We start from the raw sequence: 26589 nt of genomic DNA, 5'->3' as shown, positions 1-26589 counted from the left end.
CCCTGCCCCAAGGACCTGTCCCTTTTCCAGCCCAGGACACCTCCCAGCTCGGGTCTCCTGGCCTGGCACGGCGCCGCTGACTTCTCGCCTGGTGCGGGGCTCCAGACCGTGGCTGAAATTCGTCCCGAGGCAGGAGGCCGGCATGGGCGCTAGGCACCGCTGCAGCTCGCGGACCCCTGGGGTGACTCTCTCTCTGCTCCGCTCTGCAGGTGGGTTCGGGAGTTTCTCAATGACGAGAACAAAGGCCTGGACGTCTTGGTGGAGTATCTCTCCTTCGCGCAGTGTGCCGTGATGTAAGTGCCGCGCAGTGTGCTGTGATGTAAGTGGGGGCAGCTGAGACTCCTCGCCCCCCCGGGCAGAGCAGGTGAGGTCCGGGTTTGCAGGCGCCCCGTCGGCTATCGGCCTGTGCCGGCCGGCTCGGTCTGCACAGGCTGGGTCTCTTGAACGGTGCAGCGTCTTCCCAAGTAGAGGCCACGTGATCCCAGCTAGCCCAACCACTGGCCCCCATTCTCCCTCGTCTTGGGAACGTGGCAATTCCCCGACTGGCTCAGAGCCCAGGGCCAACTGGCCCACGTGCTTCAGGGGAAGGTGTGAGACCCCCGTGGCCGGCAGAAATGGGCTAATCTGCCCCCCATGGAGGTGTCATCCTGACCCTAAGAGTTAGAGATTGGCCAGGGCCCCAAAGCAGGAGACTGAATCTTGATACACTCCTGCCCTTAACGACTGCCTGTGGCGGTGAGTTCCACAGTCCAACGGCGCCAGGTGTGAAAGAGCATTTCCTTTTATCTTTTTGCTGCTGCCCCTTTCAGACGTCCTCTTGTGCATGTGTTCGAGGCAGGGGAGTGGGCGCGCCCGCTCTCCCTTCTCCGGGCCCTGGCTGCGGCGGCGAAGGGCAGGCGGAATAGGGCCAAAGTGTCCTGCACCCAGCACCACTTGTTGCTAATACGGGGGTGAGGAGCGTCTCCATTGTCCTTGTGACCCTCTCGCCTCCCACTGTTGGCCATTCCGTGCCCTGGCCGTGTGATTTCCCCCGTCATTTTAACATGCAAACCCTGCCGGTGCAAGTTGCCTGCACACGTGTGCCAGGGCGTGGCTGAGCTGGTCGCTCGCTGGGCGGAGACGAGCGTTCGAACGGCCGGGCTCTCCGTGTCAAGCTCTGCACCGGGCGTACAAGGCCGTGATGTTTGCCGGGCTCCTGACACAGATCCGGCTGCTGCGAGCCTTGGGGGTGGGGGTGGCTGGCTGCTCCGGGGAAGGTGTTTGAAACCAGGAGCCCCTGGAGGAGACCTGAATTTCTGCCCTGGTGCCGGGGCGCTTGCTGCGAGCAGGAGCGCGCTCGAGCCGCTACGCCTGCCCTGCTGCTGACGCGTCGGTGTGCGCTTGCAGCCCTCGCTAGCGCGCGCAAGTCCCATCCCCGCACCCCCAGCTTCGGCAGCCGGGCCGGCCGGGGTGTCCCTGCTCCGCCGCTTGCCATGAAGCCTCCGCGTGTGTGTCCCTCTCCCGCCCAGGTTTGATTGTGAGGGTCTGGAAAGCGGTGAGGACGGCGCGCTAGAAAAGCTGAAATCCTGGAGCAGATCCATCGAGGATCTGCAGCACCCCATAACCCTGTCTGCCCCCTTCGCCACCAGCCTCGCCCGCTCTGCGCGCCCGTCCGCCCTACGGTACGTACCCTCCCCCGCCCTGCGGTATGTACCCCCTCTGCCCTGCGGCACGTCTACGCCCCTCCCCCGGCCCTACGGTATGCACCCCTCCCCCAGCCTATGGTGTGTACCCCTCCCCCACCCTACGGTACGTACCCTCCCCCGCCCTGCGGTATGTACCCCCCTCTGCCCTACGGCACGTGTACGCCCCTCCCCCCGCCCTACGGTATGCACCCCTCCCCCAGCCTATGGTGTGTACCCCTCCACCGCCCTGCGGTGTGTACCCCTCCCCCACCCAACGGTATGTACCCGCACCTCTGCCCTATGGCACATGTATGCCCCTCCCCCACCCTGTGGTATGTACCCTCCCCCGCCCTGCGGTATGTACCCCCACCTCTGCCCTATGGTATGTATACTCCCCTCCCCCCTGCCCTACGGTATGCACCCCTCCCCCAGCCTATGGTGTGTACCCCTCCCCCGCCCTGCGGTATGTACCCCTTGTTACGGGGTCCCCGGGCGATGCTCTGGAACTGCTCCCCAGGAAGCCAGGCAGGACTCTGGGGAGTCTCCTCTCTGGGAGCAGCCTGTCTGCAGGACACACAGCTCACACAGCTTCCACCTTCCTGGGTCTGACCTCGGAGCATTCAGCATCCTCTGCCCCTCCCTGCGCTTCCCACAGCGACTCCGCCCAGGCGGGGTCCTGGGGAAGCCAGAGAGTCCTGCCCCCCAACTCCGCAGTCAGACGTGACTCTCAGCCAGCCAGTAAAACAGAAGGTTTATTAGACGACAGGAACATGGTCTAAAACAGAGCTTGCAGGTGCAGAGAACAGGACCCCTCAGCCGGGTCCATTCTGGGGGGCAGTGAGCCAGACAACCACGTCTGCCCTTCACTCCTCGTCCCCAGCCAGACCCAACCTGCCTCCCCCTCCAGCCTCTGGGCTTTGTCCCTTTCCGGGCCAGGAGGTCACCGGATTCCTTTGTTCTCCAGCCCTTTAGCTCTCACCTGGCAGGGGGGAAGGGCCCAGGCCATCAGTTGCCAGGAAACAGGGTGTCGTCCATTCTCTGTGTCCAGACCCCTGCACACACCTGCCCTCTAGGGCTCTGCAATGATCATACACCCTTACCCCACCCCCTAGATACTTAAGAACTGCCTAGGGGACACTGAGGCACCCCCACAATATTCAGGGGAAACATTAAGAACAGTCCCACTTCGTCACATCTCTCCCTCCTTCGAGACCGAACTGAGCGGGGTCACTTTAGCCGGTGACCTGGGGAAGTTCGAACCCACCAACGTTCTCATGGATGCCCCAGCATCTCTCCCGTTCCTTGGTGGGAGTTACACCAGGCCCTTCCAGTTTCACGCCCTCCCTTAGGTCAAGGGTGGTCTATAGCACTCGCATGCCGCATGTGGGAAGGTTTATGCGGCCCGTGCCGTTTGGCCACCCCCAAAACCCCAGGGGGTCAAACTGGGATTGGGGCTTCTCCCCAACAAGCTGGCCAAACACAGCCACTTGGTTATAGGACTGTTTAACTTTCTTAACAGCTTTCACTTCATCTGAGACCTTCTCAAAGCTATCCACACTGGATCTTTCAACAGGAAAGTCAGTGGATCCATTCAGAGCACAAAATTTCTGGCTGTTAGGAACTGAAACTGTCTTGATTAAAAGAAAAGGAGGACTTGTGGCACCTTAGAGACTAACCAATTTATTTGAGCATAAGCTTTCGTGATGAAGTGAGCTGTAGCTCACGAAAGCTCATGCTCAAATAAATTGGTTAGTCTCTAAGGTGCCACAAGTCCTCCTTTTCTTTTTGCGAATACAGCCTGTCTTGATTAAATCACTTTCACACCCTTCAGTTGCAGTAAACTGCTTGCAAAGACTCCATGAGGATTCCTTTCCCTGGGGCTTTTCTATGCAACAATTCACCCTTCGCAGAAATTCTGCCCTTACCCTCTTTGCCTAGGGCTTGCTCTAAAGGAACACTTTCCTGAGCAACAACAGACTCTTTCTGGGTCTCGCTTACATACAGAATTACCTCTGGCCCATCCGGCGGATTTCTACACAATCCCCTTTCAGGCAAATTTACAGACTTCCTAGATAAAAGGTCAGAAGCATTCTCCTTCCCTTTGCCACACACAGGTTCAGGAATCTTTTCCTTCTTGCTGCCGGTTTCCACACCCTCAGTAGGTAACACAAGCACATCATCTTCATGCTCTCCTTGTGCCCTGGCTAGGATCTCACCCTGATTAGACAGAGTTGCTCCACCCTTTCCCAGCCACACACTAGCAACAGGCAAAATACAAGCACCAGAATTGTCTGGTCTCTGGGATTTTACATAGACCCTAACTGGATGCGACCTAGTTACAGGGCTATTCTCCCGAGCAGACACAAACTTAGGACCCTTCCCTTCCTGGGCTTTAGCTGAATCCAGAACCAACTCTGAGACAACTGCATGACCCTCAACCATCACAGGCTGAAAGGCCCCTTCTGTCTGCTCCACAGAGCCGGACACACTTTGTCCTTTCCCAGACACCCAGCTTGGGATCTCTTTCCCCTTGTCCCAGCACACAAGGCTGGTCACAGACAACTGCTTGGAGACCAGGGTAGCTTCCTCCATAGAGAAGTCAATACCCCTGACAGACGCAGGCACATTTCCTTCCCTGTCACAATTCTCCAGCCAGGTAACAGGTAAGGTCCAGGGACACTCATCTTCCCCTCTCCTTGCCTTCCCACGCTGCTGACTAGACACAGCCATCAGCTCACAAGGCTGCCTAGGCTCATCCAAACTTTCCTTACCAAGCACCTTGCCACTCCCAACAGATAACCTGCCCTGCCTGTGTCTCCCCACCCTCAGCTGGAGTCTCAGCTCCCACTGCTCAGCGCTGTCCTTGCTGTCCCAGTGGGGGTAGGCAGCGAGCTTGCTGCTTTCCTCACTGCATCAGAGCCAGCATGAGCCCCCTCTCCGGTGTGCAAGGAGGCGGGGAGCATCTCTCTGTCCCACCCAGCCCCAGGGGTCTGGTTACAGGCAGGCAGGTAGCCCAAGCCTAGCAGCTCCTCCCCGCTGCCAGCCAGGTCATCTGCATTTTCACTGACCATTTCCCTCTCCGCCGATTGGTTCCCGGGATTCAAATTCAAACCCTTGGCCGGTTTCAGAGTAACAGCCGTGTTAGTCTGTATTCGCAAAAAGAAAAGGAGTACTTGTGGCACCTTAGAGACTAACCAATTTATGCTCAAATAAATTGGTTAGTCTCTAAGGTGCCACAGGTACTCCTTTTCTTTTTGCAAATCCTTGGCCGTTACAGGAGCAGGGCCTGGATCCTGTCCCAAAGAGACAGTCACCCCACAACAGGGTCTTGCAGCTGATATCCTGGAGAACCCCAACAACCAGCCAGCCTGACCCCTCTTTGGTTTGCACAGGGATCTGGGCCATAGGCAGGGCGAGGGGCTTCGTCCCTGGGACCCTCACCCAGCTCACACAGCCCCTCAGCATCTGAGGCTGCACCACCCAGGGCCTGACAACAGTTCTCTCTGTCCCAGGATCTCGCCACCCCAGGAATGTCTCCCCATTGACCATCACCTCCCGCTCCCACTGGGGGTCCGAGGGGCCTGGCCCCAGGAAGCACCACACAGATATAGTTTGGGACCAGGAGTGGGAGCCTGTCCACCTCCCCACCCATCTGGCTGATGGAGTCTGTGGCCTTGGGACCCAGCAAGGGAGCTAGACACTGGGACTTTTCCACAGGGTCCCCCTGGTTCAAATCGCCAGCCTGCTCAAAGGCAGTGAGGAGGGCATCCACATCCCCCCCCTCCCTTAACCAGGTGCAGCAATTTAGTCTTGAGGTTCCCTGCGGAACTGGCCCCCCGGGGTCTATCCCCACTCACCCCTGGGGGGTCCCCTAGGCCTCTCCGCTCCACCACCGCCAGTTCATGCTGCTGCTGCTTCTGCAGCTCTTTCTCGGGCTCTCGCTGTCTCTCACAGTCCTCTTGCTCTCTCGGACTCAGCTCCAATCCCGTCCGTCTCCGATCCCCGGATGGGGAACCCGATCGTGAAGACCCTCGTCTGGTCAGGGACAGGAGTCTTGGCGATGCCTGGCTCCCACTCCAGCTGCTCCCAGATCCTGCTATAGCCCCATTTGGGTCAGGAATCTGTCCCTTAGAGCGGTCATCCTCCTCCAGCTGCACGATTAACTGTGCTTTGGTGAACTTTCCAATGCTCAACCCTCTCTTTTTGCACAGGGTTACAATGTCCTTCTTCAGGAGACGGTGACAGGCCGTCACTCCGCTCTTCCCAAGTTGTTGTGGACTCACAGGCCTGTGTGCTCTCAGCTCCCCACGGTTTCCAGGGAGAACCCCTAGTGTGCCAGCCCTTCTCGAGGTCACCACCTCTTTGCCAGGGTCGAGCTGCAGACTCCTCTGCCCCTTGGACTGCTCGCTGCAATCCCCAGGGGAACCCTGTTGCTGCAAAAGCCCTTCTCTCTCCCAGGGCCAAGCCGCAGGCTCCTCCGCCCTGAGACTGCTCACCGCAGTCCCCAGGTGGACCCCATTACTGCACAGTCCTTCTCGCTGGTCACACACTCCCAGGGGTTAATTGCCCCCCAAAACCGCTCCTCTCTGAGCCTTCAGCACGCCTGGTCCTCGTCAATCCCCCTTCGTTTTACTGCTCCCCAGTCACTTATTGCAGGAAACACCATCTGCGGGGTGCACTACATCCCACCGCTGCCACCAGCTGTCACGGAGTCCCTGGGCGATGCTCTGGAACTGCTCCCTATGAAGCCAGTCAGGACTCTGGGGAAGTCTCCTCTCTGGGAGCAGCCTGTCTGCAGGACACACAGCTCACCCAGCTTCCACCTTCCTGGGTCTGACCTCGGAGCATTCAGCATCCTCTGCCCCTCCGTGCACTTCCCCCAGCGAGTCCGCCCAGGCGGGGTCCTGGGGAAGCCAGAGGGTCCTGCCCCCCAACTCCGCAGTCAGACGGGACTCTCAGCCAGCCAGTAAAACAGAAGGTTTATTAGACGACAGGAACATGGTCTAACACAGAGCTTGCAGGTGCAGAGAACAGGACCCCTCAGCCGGGTCCATTTTGGGGGACAGTAAGTCAGACAACCACGTCTGCCCTTCACTCCATGTCCCCAGCCAGCCCCAAACTGACTCCCCCTCCAGCCCCTCCTCCTCTGGGCTTTGTCCCTTTCCTGGGCCAGGAGGTCACCGGATTCCTTTGTTCTCCAACCCTTTAGCTCTCACCTTGCAGGGTGGAAGGGCCCAGGCCACCAGTGGCCAGGAAACAGGGTGTCGGCCATTCTCTGTGTCCAGACCCCTGCACACACCTGCCCTCTAGGGCTCTGCAATGATCATACACCCTTATCCCACCCCCTAGAGACTTAAGAACTGCACAGGGGAAACTGAGTCACCCCCACACTATTCAGAGGAAACATTAAGAACAGTCCCGCTTCGTCACACCCCTCCCCTGCCCTATGGTATGTACCCTCCCCCATCCAACAGTATGTACCCCCACCTCTGCCCTATGGCCCCTCCCCCGTGCCCTACGGTATGCAGCCTATGGTGTGTAACCCTCCCCCACCCTACAGTATGTACCCCCCTCTGCCCTATGGTATGTACCCCTCCCCTGCCCTATGGTACGTATACGCCCCTCCCCGCCCTACAGTATGTACCCCCACCTCTGCCCTTTGGTACGTATACTCCCCTCCCCCTCTGCCCTATGGTACCTACACACATACCCTCTGCGCCCTGCGGTATATCACCCCCTCCCCCGACTCTGCACTATGATACCCCCCTCCCCATGGAATGTACCCGCCTGCCTGATACACCCCCCTCTGCTCTGCCCTATTGCACGTGACTCCCCCCCCCTCCCCCCGGGTCCACGCTGCCCCCGCACTCTGCATCTGCCTGCTCTGCTCTACGCTACGCACCATCTGTGCCCCCCCCCGCCACCCTCCAAGACATGCGCCCCCTTCTTGCTTCCCCGGGGCCGGCCTGTCCCCTTCTCTGCTGCCAGCCCCGTGTCCTGCCCCGGGGGGTCAGTAACGCACCCTCCTCTCTCTGCTTCCAGGGCCCGTCTCCCTCTCGCTCTGCCTGCCCGTCTCTCTGGCCTGTGCTCTCTCTCTCTGTCCTCTGGCTGTGCCTGCCCCACCTCTCGCTGGGTAAGTACCCGCCGGCTCCAGGCCCCACGGCCTGCAGGGCACGACCCCCCTGGGCTGCCCCCACGCTCTGCCTTTCCGCTCTGCTCAGCTGCATGGACGTGGGTGGGGGTGCACGCGCGTGGGTGTGGACATTGCACAGATGGGGGTGTGTGTGTGTGTGTGTGTGTGTGTAAGTGGAGTGTGCATCCTGGGTGTTCATTCACGTGTGTCGATGTGTGCATGCGTGTGCATCTGGGTGTTTGCACATGTGGGCATGCGCGTCTCTTTCTCTTCTCCCCCTTTCGTTTTTCCACCTACCGGCCCCCCGACTGCCTCCCTCTTGCTCTGCGCCCTCATCCATATTTCCTGCGGGATCCCCCCTGCTCGGCGCGTCTCTGCCTCGCTCCCAGCCCCTCTGGCACCGGCAGACCTCTGTGCTCACCCCCGCCCCCCAATCTGCCCTGCGGCCCCCCAGTGTGTCCTGCCCCTCCATGGACCCTGCACTACCCGTGTGACCAGCAAGTGCCCTTCCTGCTGCCCTGTCCCTCCCCCTCTGTGTGCCTTGCCCTGCCTGCTCCGTGTGGCACCCCACATCGTCCCCGCGGGCTGGGCGCCTCCCATGGGGCTCCGGGAGCTTCCCTTGGCCCTGCTGCCCCCGGAGCCTGGAGATGGCCCCGTTACCGCTCAGAGCCAGGGGCTGGGGCCTGTTGGCAGGGGGCGTCTCTGTGGTGCAGCGGTGGGGGAACGGGACAGGCGAGGGTGTGGCCTAGTGGACAGGACATTGGGCTGGGACACAGGACACCTGGGTTCTGTTCCCAGCCCAGCCACCGACCTGCTGCGTGACTTGGGCCGGTCCCTTCCCGGCTCTGTGGCTCAGTTTCCCCTCCGCCCCCTGTCGAGACGGTGAGCTCCCTGGGTCTCGGCAGGAGGCTGCAGGTGCTGCCGTGGGACGGGACGGGTGAGGCGCCCTCCCCTCGGGCTGGTAGGATTGGCTCCTCTGGGACTGCGTCTGAGGGGGGCTGCCCTGCCGGGCAGCAAGGCAGGGTGGGTGTGGCCGGGATCTGGGGAGGGAGCTGAAGGACACAGACTCCTCCCTGCCCGGCGTGGCCCGTGGGGCTCAGGCTCGCTGGCCACGTGGGCCCCACCCGGCCGGGGGTTAGAACCAGTGGGGTTGACACAGCTGGTGCTGCAGTGCCCGCAGCTGGGGAAGGGGCCGGGGCCTGTTACTCCGCCGGGGCCAGGCCTGGGCAGGCCCCTCCCCGTGCGCTCCGAGGAGCGTGCAAAGCGTGCAGGGCCGAGGCTGGCCCGAGGTGCAGCTCCGGGGCTGGGGGAGGCGGGGCAGTGGCTCAGAGACGCTCGGTCGGGTTTCAGCCCCGGCGTCCGGTCTCGTGAGCTAGCGTGCTCTGGGGGCGTCCGGCTCGGAGGTCGCAAGGCAGCCCATGCCAGGGCTCGCTGACCGCAGCCTGCCCTGTCTCTGCCAGCTGCAGCACCTTGCCCAGCAGGAAGGCGTTGAAGAACTCGCGGCTGGTGAGCCAGAAGGACGACGTCCACGTCTGCATCATGTGCCTGCGGGCCATCATGAACTACCAGGTACCCGGCGCCCGACACTTACCACAGGCTCGGGGGCGATGGGGGGACATGGTGCTTCCACCTCAGTGGCTACTGCCCCTGCCCTCGGGCTGTGTCGAGCCCTTGGACCTGCCCCCAAGACGAGGGGCAGGAATCCCTGCAGGGGGGCAGTGGGATCACCTCCCCTCCTGACCCCCAGTCACCGCTGCGGTCCTGAAGCAGGAGGGTGCGTAGCCCTCCCAGACTCCGGCACCCTCTCCTGCCCGGCCTGGCTGTGACCGAATTTGGGACTGGGCAGCAGGTAGCACCTGGATTTGAGATTCCCCTGGTGCAAAAAATGTGAACTTGTTGATTTTTTTCTCTCCTATAAAATTCCCCATCTCCAAGCAAGCGGGGCGGGCACAGACAGCTGGTGAGGGCCCACGGGCTGCTCCGGACGAAACCCTGTCCCGAGCTGCTGGGAAGCAAAGGGGCTGTGTTTGTGTGTCGGGGCTGTGTACCCTGCCTGCCCCCGACCCCCGTTCCTGGCCATCCTGCTGTTGCTAACACCCCGCTCTCTGCCTTTCCCTCCCTCCCCAGTACGGATTCAACCTGGTGATGTCCCATCCCCACGCCGTCAATGAGATCGCGCTCAGCCTGCATAACAAGAACCCCAGGTGAGGCAGAGAGGCAGCAGATCGGGGTCCCCTCCCTGGATCTCCGCTGGGTCCCCTTCCTGGGCCTGTCTCAGCGAGGAGCTGTGCAGGGCTGGGCCGGGGGGGAGCGCGGGGATTACAGACCGTAGCCGAAAGCTCCTGGGCTCCAATCCAGCCCCGGCTGGTAGCGACAGGCCCTTAGCAGCAGCTGGGTGGCCGGAGTGTGAAATGAGTTTGATGGGTCTCAGTCCAGGTCCTGGGGGACGGTGCCCACAGCAGCTGGCAGACACTGGACTCCCTGACCCCTGCCAGGTCAGGGTGGCAGGGAACCTGGCACCTGCCTGGGCTCTTTGGGACCGTCCCCCAGCCCCTGTCCCCAGCCCGAGGGTCAGCCCAGGCAGACAGAGGCGTCCCCGGCGCAGACTCTGCTGCTGTCAGGCCGGCAGGATCGTGGCTGGGCTCTGCCCTGGCAGGGCAGGGCTTCTGGGTGGTGGGTGAGTCACTCAGCCCGTTGGTCGTCCCCTAGGACCAAGGCCCTGGTGCTGGAGCTGCTGGCGGCTGTCTGCCTGGTGAGGGGAGGCCACGAAATCATTCTCGCTGCCTTCGACAACTTCAAAGAGGTGAGCCCGGCCCTGCCACAGGGGGGCGCCGTTCCCCGCACACGCCCCATGAGCTCCAGGGGCTGGGATGGGCATTGTGGGGGCAGAGACTGGGGCCAGCTCTTGGCCTGGGTGACCCAGCCTGGCTGTCGGGGATGGGCAGCCCCATCTCTAGGGGCGCCCAGGGATGCTCTGTCCAGCCCGTTCCAGCAAACAGCAGCTGCCCCGGGAGCTGCAGGACGGAGGGATCCCAGGGTTAATCAGACAGAAGAGCAGACCATGCCCCGATGCCGGGGGGATGGGCACAAGGGCCTAGGGAGAGCTGTGCGCATGCGGGGGTGCCATCAGGGTGGGCCAGGCGATAACCCCTCTGTGGGCGCCTTGCAGGTCTGCAAAGAGACGCACCGCTTTGAGAAGCTCATGGACTACTTCCGGAACGAGGACAGCAGCATCGATTTCATGGTGAGCAGTCCCCGACCTGGGGAGAGCGGGGCCGGCGCTGCCCTCCCAGGGGGCCTCTAGGAAGTGCCTGGCAGCCGAGTCACTGGAGAACAGCTGCCCATGTCAGGCAGGCCTGGCTCCCGGCCCCATGACTCCTGCCCCGAAGGCCGGCCGGCTGGTGCCTGGATCCCAGACCCCGTGACCTCCCCCCACCAAAGGCCGGCCGGCTGGTGTGGGTGTCTTGCCCCCGCGTTCCCTGCGGTGACGCCCCCTCTCCCTTGCAGGTGGCCTGCATGCAGTTCATCAACATCGTGGTGCACTCGGTGGAGGACATGAATTTCCGGGTGCACCTGCAGTACGAATTCACCAAGCTGGGCCTGGAGGAGTTCCTGCAGGTAGAGCCGGGGAGCACCGAGACCCCAGATTCTCCTCCGTCAGGTGCATCGCGGTCGCCTCAGGGGCTGCAGCTCAGTGTCAGGGGAGGAGACGGACACGTGGCCAGGCTGCATCAGCCCCTCTGGGGCCCAGCACCGGCCGCTTTAGAGCGAGGCACAATAGGCAGAGGTGGGGGGGGATCTGTGCCCCAAGCCTGCCCCTGCCCCCAGTAGTCAGGGATGGGTTAAGATGGGTTAAGATGGGTTAAGATGGGTTTTAATCTCCAGGCAAATGCGGAGAGGAAGGGTCCTTAGGCCCGGAGAGAGGGGAAGTGACTCCCCGAGGTTCATGCAGGGCAGCCGCCCTCCCTCTCCAGCCTCACCGCGCCTCAGTTTCCCTCTCTGTGACACGGGGGTGGGCGACAGCACCAGGGGTGGTGCGGGAGGAAAGCTGCGGCAGGGGATCATGCCGCTGGGGAGAAGTGGGTGCGCTACGGGGGGCCGGTGCCCCCTGGGAAGGGGAGGCGGGTGGGCAGACGGTGTCCTGTTGCCCTGACGCTGGGTTCCCCTCCTCTGCAGAAGTCGCGGCACACGGAGAGCGAGAAGCTGCAGGTGCAGATCCAGGCCTACCTGGACAACGTCTTCGACGTGGGGGGGCTGCTGGAGGATGCGGAGACCAAGAACGTGGCGCTGGAGAAAGTGGAGGAGCTGGAGGAGCACGTATCCCACGTAGGCGTCTCGGCCCGTCTGCACCAGGGGCTGGGTCCCCACCAGGCCACGCGGGGTCCGGCCCCACCCGGGGCTCTGCACCCCACCAGGCCTCCGTGCCGTCTCCCAGCAGGGTGCTGGCTGCACCGGGGGCTCCAACTCCCACGAGCCACCGGAGCGGCGTTCACATCTGCGGACTGCCTGGGCGGATGGGTCTGGCTGGAACCGGCACCGGGGGTCGGGGCCGGGCTGTGAGGTGCTCTTGGCCCTCACCCTTGAGGGGATTCTGCAGAGGTTCTTCCCTGGGGGTCTGGGAACGTCAGACTTCCCCCAGGAGTGTCCCGGGCGCGGGGGGGCAGATTCCCAGGAGTTCTCCTGCCGTGGGGCGGGAGGGGGCGAGGGGGCCTCGCTTCTGATTGTGCTGGGGGTGGGGGCTGCGTCCGAACCTGCTGCAGAGCCGGCAGCCGGGGAGTACGGCGCCCTGGGCCCCCGGTAACAGCAGCCTCCTGCTCTCTCGGCAGTTGACGGAGAAGCTGCTGGACCTGGAGAACGAGAACGTGATGCGCGTGGCGGAACTGGAGAAGCAGCTGTTACAGCGAGAGAAAGAGCTGGAGCTGGTCAAGGTGTGGGGCAGGGATCGGGCCAGGGAACCCGCCTGCCCCCCGGCTGAGCAGCTCAGCAATGGGGCCGTGAGCCTTTCGTCTGCCATGAGCCAAGGGTGCTCCCGTCCCCGCCCCGTTCCCAGCATGCCCCTGTCCGCCTGTGGGCTGGGGAGCCGGGGGTCTCCCTGCCTGGGGGGCTGGCGGGAGCCTGGTTGCTACTGAGCGTGCTCTGCGGGAATATCCCTCGGCGCGGCCCCTTTCCATAGCCGAGGGCCGCGTTCCCGGCCGTGTGCCGAGCTCTGGGAGCCGGGGCCCCGGGCTCCGTCCGCTGGGTGCAGCCCGTGGGCCAGCGGCTCAGGCCCGCTCCGGACGTGGGGGCCGGGATCTGGCTCGTGGGGGGGGACGCAGCCCTAACCGCCCCCGTCTGCCGGGACAGGAGACCTTCGAGAGCGCGACTCACCAGGTGCACACGCTGCGCAGGATCGTCAAGGAGAAGGAGGAGGCTTTCCGGCGCCATTGCGGCTCCCGCCAGCCCGGGGAGCCGGGGGGTGACCCGCTGCCGCCCCTGGGGGGCGAAGGGGACATCCCCGACTGCGACCTCCGCCTCCCGGTCTTGCCTCCTGTGGAGGCAGCCCCCCCGCCCCCGCCGCCCCCGCCCCCTGTGCCCCCGCCGGCCCCGCCACTGCCAGGTAAGCTCGGCCCATGCCTGGGGATTGGGGCCAGGTGTCCCCCCAGGAGCCAGCGCCTCAGACTCTCCCTCTCTCCCCACAGACAGGTGCCCCCCTGCGCCCCCACTGCCTGGGTCCTCGCCCTCCGTCATCCTCACCGTGGGGTTGTCAGGTAGGAAGCGTCCCTGTTAGGGCATGGCGCCTGAGGAGTGCTGGCCCTGGGGCCAGTGGGGGGGGGTGTCCCATGGGGCAGGTGGGAGGATCCTCTGTGGGGGGGGGGTTCCCGTGGTACAGGCAGGGAGGGGGTCTCTCGTGGGCCAGGGGGGGAGAATCCCCCTTGGGGTGTGTGGGGGTGTCTCCCGTGGGGCAGGCCAGGGAGGGGGTCTCTCGTGGGGCAGGTGGGGAGAATCTCCCGTGGGGTGTGTGGGGGTGTCTCCCATGGGGCAGGCAGGGGGGGAGAATCCCCCGTAGGGTGTATGGGGGTGTCTCCTGTGGGGCAGGCCAGGGAGGGGGTCTCTCGTGGGGCAGGTGGGGAGAATCCCCCATAGGGGGTGTGGGGGTGTCTCCCGTGGGGCGGGGGGGAGAATCCCCCGTAGGGTGTGTGTGGGTGTTTCCCGTGGGGCAGGCGGGGGGGGGGGGGTCTCCCTGGAACTGCCCCTCATGTCCAAGGCCTGGGCTGTGGTTGCGGGAAAATTTCCCTCCAAATTCCCGCCGCCCCGCCCAGCCGCTGGGTTTGCAGGCTTGGAACCGGTGAGGGCCTTGGGGTGCCCGCCCGGGGCAGAGGGACCTCGAGGACCCCCGGGGCTGCCCCTGCTGCTGCCTGCTCTTGAGGCGCCCCCTGCGTCTGGGTCCCCCCCGTTGCCCCATTCAGCCGGCGGGTGCCCAGCTCGGCGAGAAGCGGCTTGGCCTGGGGGCGCTGACCCTTGGGGCGGGGGGCTAAGGGGCCCCGGTGTCCTGGGATTCGTCGATTGTGGGCAGGTCCTTCCAGCCCAGGTCTGTGGCCGGCTGCACGGGGCGGCTGGGGGCATCGCCCGGGGCCGTGCCCCTCTCTCCGGCCCTCCCTGCCCAGGCTGGGGGGCTCCCTGGGGGCTCGCTGCGAGCGAGGCGGTTTCACGCCCTCCCTGTCCCCAGCCATCCGGATAAAGAAGCCCATCAAGACCAAGTTCCGCCTGCCCGTCTTTAACTGGACGGCCCTGAAACCCAACCAGATCAGCGGCACCGTCTTCAGTGAGCTGGACGACGAGAGGATCCTGCAGGTGGGGGCAGGTCCGGGGGCCTCGTCCCGCTGGGAGGGGGAGCGGAGCTCACGGCGCAGGGGCAGCTGCCGGCCTGGGGGCAGCGGTGCACTGGGGCTGCGGCTGGCTCATTCCCAGTGCGATGTGGGATTCCCAATGGGGTCCATCCCCCCGCCCCTCCTGTCCTTCCTAGGCAACCTAGCGGGGGTCCCGTCCGTGGGGCCCCAGGCAATTGTGGTGGGCAGTCCCTAGTGGGGGTCCCATCCATGGGGCACCCGGGGATGGCGGTGGGCGGTCCTTAGTGGGGGTCCCATCTGTGGGGCCCCCAACAATGGCAGCAGGGGGTCCCGTCCGTGGGGCCCCTGGGGATGGCAGCAGGTGGTCCCTAGCGGGGATCCTGTCCGTGGGGCCCCCGGCAGTGGTGGCAGGAGGTCCCGTCCGTGGGGCCCTTGGGGATGGCGGCAGGGGGTCCCTAGAGGGGGTCCCGTCCGTGGGGCCCCCGGCAGTGGTGTCAGGGGGTCCTGTCCGTGGAGCCCCTGGCGATGGCGGCAGGTGGTCCCTAGTGGGGGTCCCGTCCGTGGGGCCTCTGGCAATGGCAGCAGGGGGTCCCATCTGTGGGGCCCCTGGGGATGGCGGCGGGCGGTCCCTAGTGGGGGTCCCGTCCGTGGGGCCCCCGGCAATGGCGGCAGGGGGTCCCGTCCTTGGAGCCCCCGGGGATGGCGGCGGGCGGTCCCTAACTGGGGTGCTGCCCCCCATTCTGCAGGGACCCCCAGGGAGCTCCTGGGCGGGGTCCCCCAGCCGAGTTGGCAGCTCGCGCGGCCGGTGCGGCAGTGCTGTTCCCGGTTCGGGTGCCCAGCCTGGCACCGGGGGACGCGCTCTCCTCTCCCCGCCAGGACCTGGACCTGGACAAGTTCGAGGAGCTCTTCAAAACCAAAGCTCAGGGCCCCGCCGTGGAGCTGGTCTGCGCCAAGAGCAAGGCCTCGCACAAGGCGGCCAGCAAGGTGACGCTGCTGGAGGCCAACCGGGCCAAGAACCTGGCCATCACGCTGCGCAAGGCGGGCCGCAGCGCCGAGGAGATCTGCAGAGCCATCCACATGTAGGTGCCCCCGGGCGGGGCGGGGCGGGGGAGCCCCTGCTTTGTGCCCCCAGCCGGAGCTCGGCCTCTGGGAACACGGGGGGCTGGAGTCCCCTCCCCTGGCTCCAGTGCTTTGCAGGAGCCTCGCACGTCCGTGCACAAGGCGACCCACTGCCCCCCCTCAGCCCGGGGGAGGGAGGGGCCCAGTCAGACCCCGGCGGCGGGGGCGAGCAGGCCGCCTTGCCGCGGGTACTGGGAGGGTAAATGGCCGCCCGCAGCCGGCTCCCCTGCCGGCCTCGGAGCCGCGGCCCCAGGCCGAGGCCCAGCGGGGGCTGCCCCCGCACGCTGTGACGGGTCCCGCCGGGCCGGCAGGTTCGACCTGCAGACGCTGCCGGTGGACTTCGTGGAGTGCCTGGCGCGGGTGCTGCCGACCGAGGCGGAGGTGAAGCTGCTGCGGCAGTACGAGAAGGAGCGCAAGCCGCTGGAGGAGCTGGCGGACGAGGACCGGTTCATGCTGCACTTCAGCAAGGTGGAGCGCCTGGCGCAGCGCATGGCCATCATGGCCTTCCTGGGCAACTTCCACGAGAACCTGCAGATGCTGACGCCGGTACGGGCCCCGCCCCGCCCCCGCGCGGCCCCAGCCCCGAGCCCGGGCACCTGGCTGGGGGGTCCGAGGCCTCGCCCCGCCACGGCGAGGGATGGGAGGGCCAGGGGCTGGGCTCATCAGTGACGCCCCTTCGTCCTGGGGGCCGGTTAACCCTCCGCTCGCTCCAGCCCCCTGGGATGCAGCTAAGGGCAAGTGCTCCCCCCCCCGGCCCGGCCCCAAAGACCTGGGGTGGGGGGTGCAGCTGGGCTGAGGCCTTCCAGCCCCCTCCGCACAGATCTCACCCCGGGGGGGGCAGGAGGGGGACACCCACCCCCCGCCCCCTGCACAGATCCCCGTGTCCTGTCTCGCCCCGGGCGGGGGCGGGGGGGGGGACGGACGCACGCACCCCGGGCGGGGGCGGGGGGGGACCGACGCACGCACCCCGGGCGGGGGCGGGGGGGGGATGTTGCCGGCTCGGCTGTAGGGGACACGGCGTTCGGTGATTTGGTCCCTCTCCTGCCCCCACCAGCAACTCAACGCCGTCATCGCTGCCTCGGCCTCCGTCAAGGCGTCTCAGAAGCTGAAGCACGTGCTGGAGGTGAGTGTGCGCCTGGCCGGCCCCGCTCTGTGTGTGTGTGTGGGGGGGCTCGGGGCTCAGGGGTTTTCCTGGCGCGTGGCCAGCCCTGCTCTGTGTGTGTGTGGGGGGGGGGGGGCTCGGGGCTCAGGGGTTTTCCTGGCGCGTGGCCAGCCCTGCTCTGTGCGGCTGGGGGGAGGGGGGGGGCGCTCGGGGGTTTTCCTGGCGCCTGGCCGGCCCTGCTCTGTGTGTGGGGGGGGGAGGGGGGGCGCTCGGGGGTTTTCCTGGCGCCTGGCCGGCCCTGCTCTGTGGGGGGGGGAGGGGGGAGGCTCGGGGGTTTTCGTGGTGCGTGGCCAGCCCTGCTCTGTGTGTGTGTGTGGGGGGGGGGTCTCGGGGCTCGGGGGTTTTCCTGGCGCGTGGCTGGCCCTGCTCTGTGTGTGTGTGTGGGGGGGGGGGGCTCGGGGCTCGGGGGTTTTCGTGGTGCGTGGCCGGCCCTGCTCTGTGTGGCTGGGGGGGGGGGAGGGGGGGGCTCGGGGGTTTTCCTGGCGCCTGGCCGGCCCTGCTCTGTGCAGCGGGGGGCACCGGGGTGTTCCTGGCGCTGTCCCAGGGCTGCTCAGCGGGTAGAACAGGAAACAGAGGTGTGGCTGCCGGGGAGGGGGGTCCCTGGGGATTTAGGCATCTCTCTGCAGCCTGGCGCTGCCCGGCCCCCCAGCTGCTCCTCGTCTGGGGGGATGGCTGGTGGGAGCCCCAAGCAGGCGCTGGGGCTAGAACGTGGGCAGTGAGCTGGGCTAGGAGCCACTGGCACTAGGTGGGAGCCCGGCTGGGTGACTGCAGCAGGGAAGGAAGCCGGGGGCTTAGCCCCATTTTACAGATGGGGAGACTGAGGCACAGGGGGCGACTCACGTGGCATGTTGGGAAGAGAACCCGAGTCCTGGCTTCCCGTTCGCAGCTGTGACGCCTGAGGCAGGAGGCCGCTCGGGCTGGGAGGTGGGAAGGGACGCGGGGCTCTGTTGGGGGCCTAGGCGGGGGGGCGTGGGCTGCCTGCAGGCTCCGGCCGGCGGCTGGTTTTGTGTCTCTGACCCTGCTCCGCGGGCCCCTCTGCAGATCGTCCTGGCCCTCGGCAATTACATGAACAGCAGCAGGCGCGGCTGTGTCTACGGCTTCCGGCTGCAGAGTCTGGACCTGGTAAGGAGCCTTCGGGCCACCCGTGTGGCGAGGTGGCTGGGCCGTGCACACCCGCTTGCACACCCGCTTGCAAGCCCACGCACGCACGCCGGGGCACGCTAATTTGCGCACGCGCCCTCGTGCGCTCACGCTTTGTACACAAGGTGCCCATTCGTGCAGCTACTTCCACGTGCGTATACGAGGCCTGGTGCCCCCCCCGCCGCAGCCCTGACCCCCCCTCTCGCTCTGCTCCCCTCCCCGAAGCTGCTGGACACCAAGTCGACCGACCGGAAGCTGACACTGCTGCACTTCATCGCGCTGACCGTGCGGGAGAAGTACCCGGACTTGGCCACCTTCTGGCAGGAGCTGCACTTCGTGGAGAAGGCAGCAGCAGGTAGAGCAGCGGCCCCTGCCCCCCACAATGGCTGTGGAGCCTCGGGGCTCCATCCCTGGACCCTGGAGCCAGCCCCCCATGGCTCTCTCCCGCTTGCCCCGCTTCCCGCCGGCCTGGCCCAGCCCTGGCCGCCCCCACCGGGCCCGGAATGCTCCAGCGGCTGCAGCTGCCACGGCCCGATCAAGGGGGACGTGTGGCTTTCCCGAGGGCTAAATCGCTCCCTTCCCCGGCCGCCGAGCCCTTCTCGGCCCTGTCTGAGGCCCCGTCAGAGCTGGGACCTTCGTCCACCTGGGGGGCTGCACCCCACCCTGCTATGGATCCTGGCCCCGTTAGCTGGACGCCCGGCCCGGGTCAGCAGCATGTCCCCGAGAGGGGGGATGGTCCCTTGGCCTGGGTCTCGCCCGTCGGGGGTTCCCTCAGCTGACCCCCGCCTCCCCGCAGTGTCCCTGGAGAACGTGCTGCTGGACGTGAAGGAGCTGGGGCGCGGCATGGACCTGATCCGGCGCGAGTGCAGCATTCACGACAACAGCGTCCTGCGCAACTTCCTGGGCGCCAGCGAGGGCCGGCTGGAGAAGCTGCAGAAGGACGCCAGGACGGCGGAGGTGAGGGCCGGGGCACCGGGGGCACCAAGCCTTCGGTGCGCTCGCCGGCGGCTGGCCCAACGCGGCAGGGCCGAGCATCCTGCCAGGGTCCCAGTCTCCTTTCCCTTGCAGGGCTGGGATTGTAGCGGGGCAGCCCAGCCATGGGGTTCCCCCTCCGACGCCTCCTCTGGCCCCCACAAGCACCCTGCGAGCTGAGGGCCCCAGGCTGAAGTAGGGCCCAGGGCGAGCAGCGTCTCGCGCCTTGGGCCTGTCGCTTGAGTCGTGGGACTTGCGGTGACTAAAAACCAGGCGCTAAGAAATCTCTTGGTGCAGACCTGCGTGCCAGCGTGTGGCCGGGTGTGCGCTATGCACACACGCTGTGCACCGGTACTGCGCTCACGTCCAGCGTGTGGCTGGGTGTGCGCTGTGCACACGCGCTGTGCACCGGTACTGCGCTCACGTCCAGCGTGTGGCCGGGTGTGCGCTGTGCACACGCGCTGTGCACCGGTACTGCGCTCACGTCCAGCGTGTGGCTGGGTGTGCGCTGTGCACACGCGCTGTGCACCGGTACTGCGCTCACGTCCAGCGTGTGGCCGGGTGTGCGCTGTGCACACACGCTGTGCACCAGAACTGCGTGCATGTCCGCATGGGGCCGGGTAGTATTTTGCACGCCACAGCATTTGACATTCCCGCCATCTGGCTGCGTAGCGATGCACCTGGGGGGCTGGGGGGGCGCGTGGAGTTTGCTACGATCCAGCATCATCCGCTTCCTGTTTGGCAGGACGCCTACAACATGGTCGTGCGCTACTTTGGCGAGAGCCCCAAGACGATGCCCCCCTCCGTGTTCTTCCCCGTCTTCGTCCGCTTCATCCGCTCCTACAAGGTGAGAGGAGCCCCCCTGTAACGGCGTCCCCGGGCGATGCTCGGGAACTGCTCCCTACGAGGCCAGGCAGGACTCTGGGGAAGTCTCCTCTCTGGGAGCAGCCTGTCTGCAGGACACACAGCTCACCCGGCTTCCACCTTCCTGGGCCTGACCTCGGAGCATTCAGCATCCTCTGCCCCTCCGTGCGCTTCCCACAGCGAGTCCGCCCAGGCGGGGTCCTGGGGAAGCCAGAGGGTCCTGCCCCCCAACTCCGCAGTCAGACATGACTCTCAGCCAGTCAGTAACACAGAAGGTTTATTAGACGACAGGAACATGGTCTAAACCAGAGCTTGTAGGTGCAGAGAACAGGACCCCGCAGCCGGGTCCATTAGGGGGGGCAGTGAGCCAGACAACCACGTCTGCCCTTCACTCCATGTCCCAGCCAGCCCAAACTGAAACTCCCTCCAGCCCCTCCTCCTCTGGGCTTTGTCCCTGTCCCGGGCCAGGAGGTCACTGGATTCCTTTGTTCTCCAGCCCTTTAGCTCTCACCTGGCAGGGGGGAAGGGCCCAGGCCATCAGTGGCCAGGAAACAGGGTGTTGGCCATTCTCTGTGTCCAAAAACCCCTGCACACACCTGCCCTCTAGGGCTCTGCAATGATCATACACCCTCATCCCACCACCTAGATACTTAAGAACTGCCTAGGGGAAACTGAGGCACTCCCACACTATTCAGAGGAAACATTAAGAACAGTCCCGCTTCGTCAAACCCCTGCAGAGCCGGCGCCCCCCCCACCGCAGGAGGCCCCCCCCGCTCTGTGTCCTGGGGCTGGGTTCAGCCCGCAGGAGCAGGCCCCTTCCTGCCATTGTCCCGCACGGGAAACGGCTGCCCCGTCCGCTAGGGGCGCGGTCCCGGCACTTCCTGTGAGCTCTCGGGCGGCTTGGATCTTGGCACCTCCCCGGCCACCCCTGCTGCTCCTGGACCCCAGCCCGGCTGCCCCGCCCTGCGGCATCCCGAAGACCCCCGCCTGTCCCGCTGGGCTGCGGCTGAGCGATTCCTGCCTTCCCTGCTGACCCTTCCCTCCGCCTCTTCCCCCCCACGCCGCGAGCCCTCCCGCCCTGACGGACCTGGCATCAGCCGGGCCGCGGTCTGGCGTGCCGACCCGGTCGGTGCCGTTCACACCCCCCGCCCCCGTTGTGCCGGCAGGACGCGGAGCAGGAGAACGAGCAGCGGAAGAAGCAGGAGGAGGTGTTGCGGGAGAAGATGCTGGCCCAGGAGGCCAAGAAGCTGGAGAAGGTAGGGAGGGGGGTGCTGGTACGGCGGGGGCGGCCCGGAGCTTCCCCCCCCCCAATCCCTATGGCACTTCACCTGTCGCCGAGCCCGGCGGCATAGGGACAAAGCCAAAGGCCGCTCCCAGGAAGGGGGGACATAGCTGCAGGGGGGGTGGGGGAAAATCCATGAATCGTGCTCTCTTCCATGGGGGGGATGCAGGGACGGGACACATGCACCCCCGGGTGACGCTGCTCTGTCCCTCTCAGCACTGCTCCCATCCTGCACTCCTGGAAGGGTGGGGGTTGGGCGGGGCAGGATCTGCCCTGCCTGAGGAGGTGATGGGGGGAGGGGGGGGGGCGGGATGGATCTGCCTGAAGCAGTGGGGGGATTACAGGCGGGGTCTGCCCCCGGGGGCAGGGGGTACAAGCCAGGCGGGATCTGCCCTGGGGGTGGGTACAGGCCGGGCGGGGGTCTGCCCCCGGGGGAAGGCGGTGTGGGGGGTACGGGCCGGGTGGGGTCTGCCTGGGGGGGGGCAGGGGGGGCTCTCCCCAGCCCTGCCCCCACCCAGTGTCCGTTGCAGAGGAACAAGTGGCAGGAGCAGGAGCTGATCGCGGAGCTGCGCCGGCGCCAGGCCAAGGAGCACCGGCCCGTCTACGAGGGCAAGGACGGGACCATCGAGGACATCATCACGGGTAGGTGCCCGCTCCCCCCCTCTGTCCCCCCCCGGGGGCTGGGGGAGCCCCCGAGGCAGCGTGGCCAAGTGGACGGGGCGCCGGGCCCGGACTCAGGACGCCTGGGTCCTGCCCCTGCCCTGCTGGGTGCCCCTCGCGGCGCCACGTCTGTCTGGTGGGCTGGAAGCTGGCTTGGGGCAGAAGCCGTCTCTGCTCAACGCCAGCCAGGGTGGCCCGTGGCGCTGCCAGGGGCTCGCTGAGCCTCGGCCCCGGCTGGCTGCTCCCTGGGGGCGGGGGGGCCGGGGGGGTCGGCCGTGCGGGCTTTGACGCGTGTCTCTGTCAAACGTCTGCAGTGCTGAAGAGCGTCCCCTTCACGGCCCGATCCGCCAAACGGGGCTCTAGGTTCTTCTGCGACCCGTCCCACCACGACGAGTCTAGCTGTTAGCCCCGGGCGCTGTAATGCCCTGCAAAGGTATCGCCCCCGTGCATGGCCCCGGACGGAGCGCCCCGTCCCGCATGCACTGTCCCCGTCCTGTGCTGACGGGCACCCACCCTGGCGCTGCATGGACCTCCACGCCCCAGCCCCGGCCCCGGCCAGAGCACCCCATCCTACATCCCCGCCCTCACCCGCCACACCCCCTGCTCAGGGGCGCCCGCCCTGGCGCTGCATTTCCACGCCCCGGCCCCGGCCAGAGCACCCCATCCTACATTCCCCCCCCTCGCCCGCCACACCCCCTGCTGAGGGGCGCCCGCCCTGGCGCTGCATTTCCACGCCCCGGACCCGGCCAGAGCACCCCATCCTACATCCCCCCCTCGCCCGCCACACCCCCTGCTGAGGGGCGCCCGCCCTGGCGCTGCATTTCCACGCCCCAGCCCCGGCCAGAGCACCCCATCCTGCATTCCCCCCCCTCGCCCGCCACACCCCCTGCTGAGGGGCACCCACCCTGGCACTGCATTTCCACGCCCCAGCCCCGGCCAGAGCACCCCATCCTGCATTCCCCCCCCTCGCCCGCCCACCCCCCCGCTGAGGGGCACCCACCCTGGCACTGCATTTCCACGCCCCGGCCCCGGCCAGAGCACCCCATCCTGCATTCCCCCCCCCTCGCCCGCCTGCCCACCCCCTGCTGAGGGGCACCCACCCTGGCACTGCATGCCGTCCCCTCCCAGAGCATGTGCCCTCCATGCTAACGCAGTAGAATAGTTTACTAAATCCGCCCCCAAGGGGGCTTGGTGCCTGCATGGGGGGTGCGTGGGGTCGAGGCAGCGGTCTCTGCTGGTCGGTGATGCGCTAGCTCGTTGCCCCAGTGCATGGAGCAGGGTCGGCGGCGCCGGGGGGACCGGCTGTGCTCTGGGAGGACGGTGCTGATACCGACGCTGGCTGTGGGGTCTGGCGGGGTTTGGGGGCAGGGGGATGGGCTGCAGAATCCAGCTCAGTGTCTGCTCCCACCTGCCGCTGCCTCCATGTGGAGTGAGTTTGCCGAGTCTCAGCACCTGGCAGCCTGGGTGAGGCCATTCTGGGGAGGGGGGTGGAGTCGTGCTCTGTGTTGGGGGTGAAATGGGATTGCAGCCCTTAACATGCCAAAGCAAGGAGACCAAACCCCTAAGCCAGCCCCCCAGGAAACGGCCTCTCCCTCCCCTGGCCTTCGGGGCATCCCCGCTCTGGAACAAGGCATGGTCCTGCCCGTGCGGAGGGGGGACTCCACCCTGCCAGTGGCTTGGCTCTGATGCCCCCTTGTTTCTATCCCCCCCCATAGCAGCAAGAACAATCTGCCTCTAGCACCCCAGCCAGGGCAGAGGGTAAGGGACCCCCCCGCCCCCCGCTTGGCCAGGGCTGCCGGGCGAAGGTCCCTGGCTGCGGCCTGGCTCGGTGTCCCACCCCAGGGTGCTGCCTGCAGCTGCCCAGCCGGGGCTCTGCGCGTGAGCCAGGGGGCTGGTTTTCCACAGGCACGCAAAGCAGGTTTGGGGCCTCTGCTGGGGGGTCACTGGTCCCACCAGCCAGGAGCAAACAGCCGCTGCTGCCAGATGGAAGGGGTGGGTGGCTGCAGTGTCACTCCCCAGAGCTGGGCGCCTCTCAGGAGTAGCTTCTGCATGGGTGCCCTGGCCTGCCCATGGCCCCTATTCCCCCCTCCTAACACCCGCTCTCTCCCCCGACCAGACCTTCACTCCCAGCCGCTCAGACGGGCCAACGCCGCCAGCCGGAGCCTGGACCCCAGGGGCCTCTGTCCTGCCCCTCCCGCCCCCTGCCCCAACTCCGCACTGAAGGACCAAAGGGACCTTGGGCGAGGCTGGCTCTGTGCCTTGGGAAGTGCCTTAGAGCGACAGTATTAGCGAGGGCCGAGGGCCTGCACCTCTGGGGCAAGGAAGCTCCACTTCGGCACGGTCGGGGCCGGCGTCCGCACCGGCACCGTTGGAAGGACACTGGCAGATGCAGCAACCCCTGGCGCTCGGGTTCCAGCGGCCGTGACCCTGGGTGTGGGCCCCCCTGTGGCCCGAGTCTGGGGGGGGCAGGGTTAGACCGACCCCCACCGGGTCTCGAGCCAGCGCAGCCGCTGCAGGGAGGCTGTGGCCCAGGTACCAACCAGCCCCCTCCCTGCCTTGTTCCCAGCCGCTTGGAAACGCTCCAGCCCATGGCAGCGTAGGCGGCTGCTGGCCCCGCGTGGCTGCCCCGGCCTTCTCCAGGCACAACGCCCTCTGGAAAGCCAAGGCCTGACCGCCAGCCTCACCTGGGGCTACACCAGAACCGGGCTCGGGGCCCCTTGCACCTCCCCTGGGGCGATTTCCCATCGCTGGCCCTGTGCAACACATGGAGGGCACCAGGGCTGACCCGGGCCATGTGCTGTGTCCGGGGCCAGGAACCACTGGGAGACGGGGCCTTTCCTAAACCCAAAAGCCGGCCAGCCCGGCCGGCCGTGTCCTCCAAGGGCAGACGTGTCCCAGCTGGGGTGGAGGCCAGGATCCTGCAGGGGGTTGGGTACCACCTTCCACTGCCATTGGGGCCTGAATGAGCCTCACCCCCGCTGCCGGCGTAACACCATCCAAGCTAGGGCCTGAGCCTCCAGCGGCCCCAGAGGTTCCCCCAACCCGGCCTCCCTGGTGACGGCCGTGATGCCTCCTCCTTGCCGCGCCCCAAGGCCTGTCCTTAAAGGTGGGATGGGGCCTGGTGTGACCTGCCCTGACGAACAGTGGTGTTCTCCAGACCAAATACTAAGTGCAGTGGGCCCTGACGTGCCCTGCACGCGGCCTTCGCGCCTGTCTCCTTGTCAAAGCAACGGCTGCAATCGGCCTTCTCCGCTCCACTCGCTGGGGTCTGCCGCGCCTGGTGCCTCTCTGCTCTGACCTGGGCAAACGCTGACCCCCCACCCCCAGGAGAGTCTCGTGGGGGGAACTGCCACACCCCGGCCCACAGCCAGTGCAGGGGGAGGGCTGGCTCAGGGCCCCTTGCACTTTGGTGGGTCACGTCAGCGAAATGCCCCAGTGGGCCCCGGTCCAGCCACTTGACCAAACACTATCAGTTGAGCATTCGGGGTGTCAGTGATTTTGGGAGGGGAACATGTCCCTGCAGTGGCAAACCAGGTTCAGCTCCAGCTTGGGGGGGCGTGTAAACAAGCTGGCAACAGTGGTAGTGGGCCTTGGAGCACGTGCTGCGGCAGCCACTAAACCAAAGACGCTCCCCCCGCTGTCACAGCCGTGCCCGGCCTGGAAGAGCGCCCAATCCGCGTGTTAGCCCTCCTCTGCCGCCAGGAGATGGGAGGCCGTCCCGAAGCCCCTAAGGGAGCTGCCCGGGGAATCAGCCCCTTCCCACCCTGGGCCCGGTTATTTTTCAGAGCAGACCAGCACTTTACCCCCCGCCCTCCCTGGGCATTCAGCTCCTGCCCCGAGGCCCGGGGCTGCACGAACACTATTGGAACGAAAGGGACCAAGGCCCAGGCGGTGGCTGCAGCGGGGCCGCTGCCCGCCCCACGGCACCCACGTGGCTGCCCGATTGTTTACAGTGTCGCCGTTGTCGCTCTGTAGCTAGCTGTGACTTTTTGTACATGTGAAATATACTGACTGTTTATGCAGCCCGCTGTGCCCCATTCCTAACTCCTGGAGAGACCACGGATCCGCCCGGCCCCAGGCTCGGGGCCCATGCGGGTTATACCTAGATGCGCTCAGCCTGCATTGATGCTGGGGAAGCTTACCCAGCACCCCCACCCTCCCCTCGCGCCGTGTGGGGGTGCAGCTGGGAGGCCGGGTGCTGCAGCCGCCAGGACTGGCCCAGCTCCCCCACACTCGTGGGTGAAACCAGCCAGGAGGGAAGCAGGGCAGGCTGGTCCCCCCAGTGCACAGGTGGGGCCCAAGGCCGAGCCGTGAGTCACCCCATGAGCCAAGCCCTGTGCACACGCAGGGGCAGCCAAGGCTAGCTGGGAGGCGTCCATTGCTGCTGTGGCCCAGCTGCCCTCCCTGTTTGGGGCAAGAGCAAGGGCGTGTTTGGGGTTTTCTGTACCAAGTGCCCTCCTCTGCGCTCGGTGTGGGCCCCACGCGGGGCTGGCACAAGCCCCAGGGCTGGAGCCCACTGGAGCCTGCCTCCTGCCTCCTCTCGGGTGTCTGCTCCCTGCAAGGAGGTTTGATCTCCCAGCGTGGGCCTCATTTCCCAGCTCCTTGGGCTCCCGACGGCCTGGGGCCGAGCAGGCAGCCCCTACAGCTCTGGGCTCGCAGCGATCCTGTGGGCACCTGCATGCCCACCCCAGCACCGACAGGCCGAGCCTGCCAGCTGCTCTCCGCCGGGGGAGGCTCCGTGTCAGCCCCCAACCCCAGGGAGCTCC

The 26589-nt window shown here is 66.2% G+C and overlaps 1 protein-coding gene across 10 annotated transcripts in view; it reads left to right on the top strand.

Annotated features, from left to right (window-relative positions):
- FMNL3 (formin like 3) overlaps positions 1–25845 on the top strand; it is a 52355-nt gene extending 26510 nt beyond the window's left edge. For 3 of the 10 annotated variants that reach the window (XM_037883876.2, XM_043532711.1, XM_043532708.1), the window contains 22 exons: positions 210–293; positions 1509–1661; positions 9258–9366; positions 9925–10001; positions 10507–10600; positions 10967–11041; positions 11305–11415; positions 11974–12123; positions 12624–12725; positions 13141–13393; positions 13476–13544; positions 14504–14628; positions 15501–15703; positions 16055–16289; positions 16798–16866; positions 17947–18027; positions 18271–18400; positions 18842–19002; positions 19763–19864; positions 21048–21137; positions 21694–21805; positions 23940–25845. In XM_037883876.2, the coding sequence (XP_037739804.1) occupies positions 210–293; positions 1509–1661; positions 9258–9366; positions 9925–10001; positions 10507–10600; positions 10967–11041; positions 11305–11415; positions 11974–12123; positions 12624–12725; positions 13141–13393; positions 13476–13544; positions 14504–14628; positions 15501–15703; positions 16055–16289; positions 16798–16866; positions 17947–18027; positions 18271–18400; positions 18842–19002; positions 19763–19864; positions 21048–21137; positions 21694–21805; positions 23940–24112 (2758 nt within the window). In that variant the 3' untranslated portion in view covers positions 24113–25845. The other 7 variants (XM_037883880.2, XM_043532709.1, XR_006286670.1 and 4 more) reach the window with 6 other exon arrangements.
- The last annotated feature ends 744 nt before the right edge of the window (positions 25846–26589 follow it).

The sequence above is a fragment of the Chelonia mydas genome, chromosome 20 (assembly GCF_015237465.2).
Source record: "Chelonia mydas isolate rCheMyd1 chromosome 20, rCheMyd1.pri.v2, whole genome shotgun sequence".
NCBI classification, from domain to species: domain Eukaryota; kingdom Metazoa; phylum Chordata; order Testudines; family Cheloniidae; genus Chelonia; species Chelonia mydas.
This window is presented reverse-complemented; position numbering and strand designations above follow the sequence as displayed.